Source organism: Meles meles, chromosome 8 (genome assembly GCF_922984935.1).
Source record: "Meles meles chromosome 8, mMelMel3.1 paternal haplotype, whole genome shotgun sequence".
Taxonomy (NCBI): domain Eukaryota; kingdom Metazoa; phylum Chordata; class Mammalia; order Carnivora; family Mustelidae; genus Meles; species Meles meles.
In genome coordinates this window covers 101,492,787-101,501,428 of record NC_060073.1, presented here as the reverse complement: position 1 = coordinate 101,501,428, position 8,642 = coordinate 101,492,787, and the positions used below count along the sequence as shown (strand labels likewise).

At 46.3% G+C, this 8,642-nt stretch overlaps 1 protein-coding gene and 1 non-coding gene across 2 annotated transcripts; both read right to left on the bottom strand.

Moving 5' to 3' along the window:
* Nucleotides 1-2,174: 2,174 nt before the first annotated feature.
* Nucleotides 2,175-6,758, bottom strand: HSPA8 (heat shock protein family A (Hsp70) member 8). Its single transcript, XM_046016489.1, has 9 exons — nt 6,608-6,758; nt 5,673-5,882; nt 5,182-5,387; nt 4,816-4,968; nt 4,163-4,718; nt 3,749-3,951; nt 3,328-3,526; nt 2,894-3,126; nt 2,175-2,600 (listed from the first exon to the last, which is right to left on the bottom strand). Exons 2-9 carry the CDS (start codon nt 5,875-5,877, stop codon nt 2,415-2,417), a joined length of 1,941 nt encoding a protein of 646 aa, XP_045872445.1. The 5' UTR covers nt 5,878-5,882; nt 6,608-6,758; the 3' UTR covers nt 2,175-2,414.
* On the bottom strand, nt 4,014-4,101 carry LOC123950122. The gene has a single exon (XR_006820126.1). It is a non-coding gene; the product is annotated as a small nucleolar RNA SNORD14 (small nucleolar RNA).
* Nucleotides 6,759-8,642: the final 1,884 nt, after the last annotated feature.

Below are 8,642 nucleotides of genomic sequence, written 5' to 3'. Positions count from 1 at the left end.
AGTTAACGAAGTACATGAGTGCATGTGTTGAGGAGCAAGATACAAAACTCCAAGAAAATATTCCTTCCAAGGACACCAGGGTGGCTTAGTCAGTTAAGTGTCTGCCTTTGGCTCAGGTCTTGAGCCCAGGGTCCTGGGATTGAGCCCCTCCTCAGCGGGGAGCCTGCTCCTTCCACCCCCTCTGCTGCTCCCCATGCTTATGCTCTCAAAATCTTTTAAAAAAATATTCCAGTAAGTGTGAATCCCAGATGCTGTGCTGAGCTAGTGTTTAATTCACGGTATAATGGAGCAAAAATACAGGTTTTGGAGTAAAGCCTGCTAGAATTTGAATCTGGATCCCTCCCCTGTGGCATCTGAGATCAACTCAACTCTGAATCTGTGTCAACTGTAAACAAAACCTTGTTCACATTAGTTATATAAAAAAAAAAATCTAGCAAATAGCTAATTTCCACTTTCTTCCCAAAGCCTCAGTATTTTCTAGTATATATGCCCAAATTCTTCCATTTGTATACAGGAAACCACCATTTTTCAAAACCCTATTTTTTACTAATGGAATTCATGGATGGAACTTAAACTGAAGTCATTACAGTAACAAGAACTTACCAGCTTTGGTTGGGCTTTGTCTTGTGCCATTTTTCACTAATCACATTTGACCCCCACAATTTTCTTACCAAGACCCCATGATTTCAAAGGAACAAAAAAAAGATTACATTTCTTTTGAGCAGAGTACTCTCCAATTCTTTGCTTCAGTTCATAAAGGATGTATTAACAAAATAACTAAAACCCAGGGCAGATAAAATTAAAAGGTGGGGGAAAAAAACCATGCAAGTTATATACATGAGGCCTGGGCTTTTCCCAAGAATAATGTATTGCTTTTTTAAAATTTTTGACTGTTGAAAAATAAAGGAAAGCAAACATAAATCACGTATGGTACTATAAATCTCTGGAGACTCCCAAGCATTACGTGGATACACTAAATCACAGGAGTGTACTATCAACCATTATGTATTACCAACCATTTAGGTAATGATCTCTGTATGAGTGAGGTTTTAGCTATTCTTACAGACCTTGCATAATGCTCTTCAATGTTGCAGTTACTGCAGAATCATCATGCAAAATCCAAACGGGTAATACCAGGTCACCCAGGAACTAACAGTTCCTAAGTCAGGAAAGTTAAGTAGAGATTAGGGTTTGGGCATTTTTGCTCAGTTAAAATCTTAGCACATGCCAGGATTCATTTCTAACCACCAGATGTCAAACGTGTGGCACAACCAACTGTTGTCAACCTTTGTCAATGTATTTATCACCTCTCCCTGGTTTCCTTGCTTCAGGCTTGAGGACTGAGGCCCATCACCACCAAATGACACATACACGCCTTTCATAGGAGTCAAACTCCCAAGACCAAGTAATTTTGGTACATAGCCCAACATCAAACATTTACTGTAAAAGCCAAATTCAACCTGTTTACTAACACACCCACCATAACAAAAGACAAGCATGTAGGGATTTGCTCTGAAACCACTTATCTAAAGGCAATCCAGTATTTATCAAGCAGAACTATACTCAAATCAGCTCAGCTTTGGAGGTTTGCTGATCAGAATTAGCTCTTTCTGGCCTTTCCTTCTCAGTTGATTATATAGTAAGCAAAGCCCCACTCACCACAACTTCCGCAGCTAGTTGTGCATCAACCTGCCATTAAGTTGAGAAAGGAACAGAATGCATTCCCCACCTCCCCCTGGAGAACATGAATGCTTTAGAGGGAATATGCTGCCCTGTACTTGGTCAGTTCCACATGCTCAATAAACTGCTTCCACTGTCTGGTTATTCCATTATTTAATCGGCCTCCCTCAAACTTAACTCTGAAAAGGACAATCTGTTCAGCAACCCAGTAACATTTGAGATTCCCTTTTCTTCCTATCAGTTTCTCCCCCACCCACCTGAAAGCCTATTTGCAGTTCAATCTTATTTTACTGCTTAGTATCTATAGTGATCACTGAAATCTAGCTCATCCTGAACCCAAACCACTTTTTATACTGACTCGAGTTACTTGTTTGAACTATTCTATTTGACAATCCAAATACTGTTTTTGGATGATTCACCAGGCCAAATATGCAGGCCCCCAAATTCAATGCTACCTGCTGCCCTTGTATACATTGGAGTCAGACAATTTTATGGTGCCAATTTTAAATAGTTTTATTTAAGACATTGCATTTTCCACTTAACAATACAGTGCTTATAAAGTGCAATGTTTATTTCCTTTCCCTGTGCACATATTCCATATTCAAGTATCAAGAATGCCCAGTTTTTTTGCTGTAGCAGCTCAACGTTACAACTGCCATGGAATTTGCTACAAATTTGGGTCCTTTGAATATTGTGTGTGGAACAATGCTCAACCTATTTATTCTCAGGTTGGTTTAGTCAACCTCTTCAATGGTGGGCCCAGAGGAGGCACCACCAGAGGGAGGAGCTCCACCACCAGGGAAGCCTCCAGGCATTCCTCCTGGCATGCCTCCTGCACTCTGGTACAGCTTGGTGATGATGGGGTTGCAGACTTTCTCCAACTCTTTCTGCTGGTGTTCAAATTCTTCCTTCTCTGCAGTCTGTAAAGAAAGAAAACCTTACTACAGGTTCCACAAATAAAGGAAACTTCCTGTCTGGTACAACTGCTTGTGAAGACCAGACAAATGCTTATCATTCAATTCTTCCCCAGCCATGAAATCTTGGGTCACTCAGACATCCAAGGAAGGAAGCTAGTTGCCAACATCTGGAATTCTGGTGGAAACCGCGAATGTTTGGACCATTCATCATTGTGACCTGTAAGACCCACCTAATCTTTTGCTAAAACCCTAATTAACCACCCCCATCCACTCTCAATATAGTTTAAATTACAAACCTGGTTCTTATCAAGCCAGTTGATGATTTCATTGCACTTGTCAAGAATCTTCTGTTTGTCTTCATCATTTATCTTGCCCTGAAGTTTTTCATCTTCAACAGTTGCTTTCATGTTGAATGCATAAGACTCAAGTGAATTCTTGGAAGACACCTTGTCCCGCTGTTTCTCATCTTCAGCTTTGTACTTCTCAGCTTCCTGGACCATGCGCTCAATATCTTCCTTGCTCAAGCGGCCTGTGAAATTAACCATTCTTTTTGTTGAAACTGAACTTTTGAGTTACCCTGCAACAACTCTAACCCACTGTAGTGGCCAATTCCAGAAAGTGATTCCTTGGCCCAAGTATCCTTGGGCAGTTAGTATTTGAAAAATGATGCTTTTGACCCAAACCACCTTAAAATGTTAAATTTAACTCTAAAGGTGTGCTCTTAACTTACCCTTGTCATTAGTGATGGTAATCTTGTTCTCCTTTCCTGTGCTCTTATCCACAGCAGAGACATTGAGGATACCATTAGCATCAATATCAAAAGTGACCTCAATCTGAGGGACACCACGAGGGGCAGGAGGTATGCCTGTGAGTTCAAACTTTCCAAGTAGGTTGTTGTCCTTGGTCATGGCACGCTCACCTTCATACACCTTGGTAGCAAATAAAAATTACTAAGAAGCTGCAAAGATCACTGCCAAGTTCCTAGCTTGGTGTAAGGTCAGTTAGGAAAGGCTGCGCTCAGACATCCAAGGAAGGAATTGGCCAACACAAGACTTCTGGTGGAAACTACGAATGGTTTAAGTCAAATCATCATAGCAGACCGTCTTCCCTAAGTTTCACAGAACAAAGTACCAATACAATGTAAAACATACCTGAATAAGCACACCAGGCTGGTTGTCGGAGTACGTAGTGAAGGTCTGTGTCTGTTTGGTAGGAATGGTAGTATTACGCTTGATGAGAACAGTCATGACTCCTCCAGCAGTTTCAATGCCAAGAGAAAGTGGAGTGACATCCAACAGCAGCAAATCTTGAACATTTTCAGATTTGTCTCCAGAAAGGATGGCTGCCTGGACAGCTAAAATAAAAAATTAGTTAAGAAAAGAAATCCTAACCACCTCATCATCAAACAAATTTTAGTCGCTCAGACATCCAAGGAAGTTGTGCCATCATCAGCTAAGCTTTTGGTGGAAACTACGAATGTTTAAAGAATCCATCATCACAGCGAGTCAGCATAGGGCCTAACAGACCATGTTACAACTGTTTAACTACAATAAAGGAATCATTACCTGCACCATAAGCAACAGCCTCATCAGGATTGATGCTCTTATTCAGTTCTTTTCCATTGAAGAAATCTTGGAGAAGTTTCTGAATCTTGGGGATACGTGTAGAACCACCCACCAGGACAATATCGTGGATCTGAGACTTGTCTAACTTGGCATCCCGAAGGGCTTTCTCTACAGGGTCCAGGGTGCCACGGAACAGGTCAGCATTTAATTCTTCAAACCGGGCACGAGTGATAGAGGTATAGAAGTCGATTCCTTCATACAGAGAATCAATCTCAATACTGGCCTGGGTGCTGGAAGAAAGTGTACGCTTAGCACGTTCACAAGCAGTACGGAGTCGACGAACTGCCCTCTTGTTTTCACTGATATCTTTCTTATGTTTGCGCTTGAACTCTGCAATAAAATGGTTGACCATTCGGTTGTCAAAGTCTTCTCCACCTAAGTGGGTGTCTCCAGCTGTGGACTTCACCTCAAAGATACCATCTTCAATAGTAAGGATTGACACATCAAAAGTGCCACCTCCTAAGTCAAAGATCAGCACATTCCTTTCAGCTCCAACCTGCAATTAAAATACAAAGTAATTACTCCTCGTCCATAATTTCCAATGGCTCCAATGTACAGTAAAATGAATCCTACGCTTTACAAATGGTACATACTTTTTTGTCTAAGCCATAAGCAATAGCAGCAGCAGTTGGCTCATTGATGATTCGAAGTACATTGAGACCAGCAATAGTTCCAGCATCTTTGGTGGCCTGACGCTGAGAATCATTGAAGTACGCAGGTACTGTGACAACTGCATTGGTAACCGTCTAGGAAAAAAAAAAAAATCGTGGTCCATTCCTAAAAATGTTGGTCCCATTATTACATTGTCTGCCTCTGCATGCACTTGACATTAACCATTAAAAAAAAAAGACAAAACACCTCATCAATCAAAACCCCATGATTTCCATTTATAGGAAATCTGGTTGGTGCATCATGTTCCAACCTCCAGCTACCTCCCTATAGGGTTGCACACTACTCACCTTCCCCAGATAAGCCTCTGCAATTTCCTTCATTTTCGTCAAAACCATTGAAGACACCTCCTCTGGATAAAAGCTTTTTGTCTCTCCCTTGTATTCTACTTGGACCTTGGGCCTACCAGCATCATTCACCACCATGAAAGGCCAGTGCTTCATATCAGACTGGACAACAGCATCATCAAATCTCCGTCCAATCAGGCGTTTGGCATCTGTAGAAGGTTATCAAATTATCAAATGTAACACTGCCATCTATCCAATAAGAATCCTCATCTACCATTACTCAAACACCAAGAGGCCTAGCAACCAAACTCCAGAATAATAGATGGATTTATGTTGAGTTATTCAGACTTCCTACTTTAGAATTACCTTTATTTTTTTAAACACAGTATAAAAACTTTCCTGACTGCCTTACATTCCAGGAACTACGGACTCCCAAATTACATGCAGTCTAAACCACTTGACCTCACGCCCTAGTGCCTCAATTAACGACTTACCAAAAACTGTGTTGGTGGGGTTCATCGCGACTTGGTTCTTCGCAGCATCACCGATCAATCGTTCGGTGTCCGTGAAGGCGACATAACTTGGGGTGGTACGGTTTCCCTGATCATTGGCAATTATTTCCACTTTCCCGTGCTGGAAGACACCCACGCAGGAGTAGGTGGTGCCAAGATCAATGCCAACGGCAGGTCCCTTAGACATGGTTGCTGAGGGAGATTAAAAAAAGCCCGGTTTGGTAAAGCCATCAGACGCTTAGAGCGTTTATCGTGGAACGCAGGCCATCAGGTACGAGGCCCTTTGGCCTCCGTCTCACTCAGCACCTCCCCCAGAAACACTGCCCTTGTGTGAAAACCACGCGGTAACGGCCAAACCAAGAAATACTGCAGTCGTGGTTGCCGTGCCAACCGCAGCTGGGCTCAGCCGAGACCGAAGCAAGCACCTGCCCCGAGGGTCTGCGACAGTACCGAGCACGTGGTCTCGAGCCCAGAGCTCGACCTTCTCCCCCACCCCCTGCGCTCCGAGAGACAACACAATACGACCCGTATTCCGTGCTCTAATGTTTCCCCCGCTCCGCGCTGGGTGAGTGCCAGTGGCCGCTTCCTGCTCTGAGGATCTAGGGAAGGCCCGCTCCAAGGCGCCGGACTTCCGCCCCCCGAGCGCGAATGCGGCCCTCGCCCAGCCCTCCGTGCGGGTGCCGCCCTGACCCCGCGGCGGCCATCACGGCCTGTAGCCCCCGCCCCGGGTTTCCCGATCTGCTGCAACCCAGGTCCGCCGCCTCCCGGGGAGAAAAGAGCCGCATCTGGGCAGGGGGCTCAAGGCCCCGTGCCAACGTGCGTGCTCAGAAACCGCCAAAGCTCCGAGAACTCTTAACCCGGGCGCGGAGCGCCCATTTCTGAAGAACCACCACGAGATCACAGAACAGAGACCTTACCTTCTGTGTGTGCCTGGCAGGGGCGGAGAACAACAAAGCAACCCAAAAATCTAGCCCCGCGTTCAATGAGACCGGTTTCCGCCCGCCACCCTGTCTCTTATACCCTGCCTCAGAACCTTCCAGAAGGGGTCCACCCCTGTCGGCTGCCCATCATGACTTCTTCGGCCAATGGGCGCGCGGCCACCTCTACAAGCCCCAATGACTAAGCCGGCTCTACTCCTCGGGCCTCGCCCACTCCCGCCCCCATCACTCCCTACCTCACGATGACGCACTCACCGCAGCGTTCTGGAACTTTCATTCTCGCCCCCGCGCTCCGAACGGCCCCAGGGAAAGGGAGGGTGGAGCCGAGAGAGCCCGCGCGCGGGAGTCCTCAGTCACCCCAGGCAGGGAGTGGCGGGGGGGGGGGGGGGGGAAGCAAAGGAGCGTCCGCTTCTGCGCAAGCGCTCTCAGCCAGCGCGGGTAGGAGGGGACGGAAGGAGGAGGAGGAAGAGGGGTGGGCAAACTTGGAACCAGCCAATGACAGTAGCATTGGCGGAGATCTGGATCGACGCCGAACCGGGAGACGACGAGCGCGGGGCCTGAAGGGAGGGGTCCGGAGCCGGCAGGCCGGGAGGGAAGACGGAAGTAGAGCGAGGACAAAATGGCCGCGAAGGTTGTTTTGCCCATCCCCCCCAGTCCTCATTCTGTTTCCCCCAACCCCCACTTCGGCGTTGTACGGGGTCCTCTAGGCCCTCCCGGATTCCTTGTTTCCACGCTTCTGTCCAGTGTGTCTTTGGGCTAGGTCAGAGCACTAGGAGCCGGGGGGCGGGGGGAAGGTACCGACCCCTGGGCGCTGCCGGGGTGACTTGCCGGGGGGTACGCAGATGTGGGGCTGGGGGGAGCCGCGCCCAAGCGGGGTAGGAAATGTTAATCGGGCCGACCCCCAGAATTCTCAGTCACGGTGCAGCTGAAGAGGCCGGCAGCCCTCGAGGCAGAAGTTGGAGGGGGTCCGGCCTCTCAGAACCGCTGGGCCGGATCCTGTGCCGGAACCCCCAGCGAAATAAAGGGCCAAACCCGCTTCCCCGAGTCCAAACAAGTCCGCCACTCCCCACCTCCCGCCGAAAACAGGTTCGGCTTCTCGACTGTCCCTCTCCCCTCACCCAAATCCCGCGCTTCTCAGTTGTTTGTTAAAGAAAAGAAAACCCGAGTTTTTCCGTGTAGGAGGATCGGGCATTAGGAACCTGGGTTCCGGTAACCCCGTGTCCTTGATTTAGACCTTCTAGAACCTCTTATTTTTAGAAACATGATGTATTTTTTCCTTCCTTGACTTATTTAAAAAAAAAAACAACCAAACGACAGATCCTTCAGGGGCATCTTGAAAACATTAGTAATCGAGTCCGCAAAACAATAGTACTTTTAAATTGTGGTGCGTGGTGGCAGGTATGTGGGCCTTGTCATTCAAACAGCCTTTTACAGTTCCTTGAAATGTTTCCCGGGGTGTTCTTTCAAACAGGCAGGGCTGCTGCTCTCTTGTTTAATGGATAAATGGGCAGATAAATGAAAAGATTATTTTGAAACTACCTAACAGAGTGGTGTGGCTGGCATAAGAAAGGCCTTCCAGACAGTGCCTCCAGAATCTGTCAGAAGAGGACTCCTTCTCCTTGTCAAAGCCAGTAAGGCCTAGAGACAGATTAAACCTAAGAAGGAAGAATTTTGTTTTCACATTTGCCTTTTGGGGGGGGGGGGGGCGGTAGCAATGTTGGCTTGAGCACGTGGAGGTATAAATTTAAGATTTCTACTCACCGCCCAAGAAATTAATTTTATATGATGGTTTTACAACGTACAAAGTGCTTTCATTTGTTATATCATGCAATCATCAAAATATTTTTTTGAGCTATGTATTATATGTCCCGGTATTAAGAGAAAAATGAGGTTCGGAGATGTTATTTGTAGAATTTACAGCTGGCTGAGCTAGAATGGAAGCTAGTGCTTTTGATTCCAGAATCCTTGGTCTGTTTTTTGTTACATTATAGTATAATTTCTAGAAACACATGTA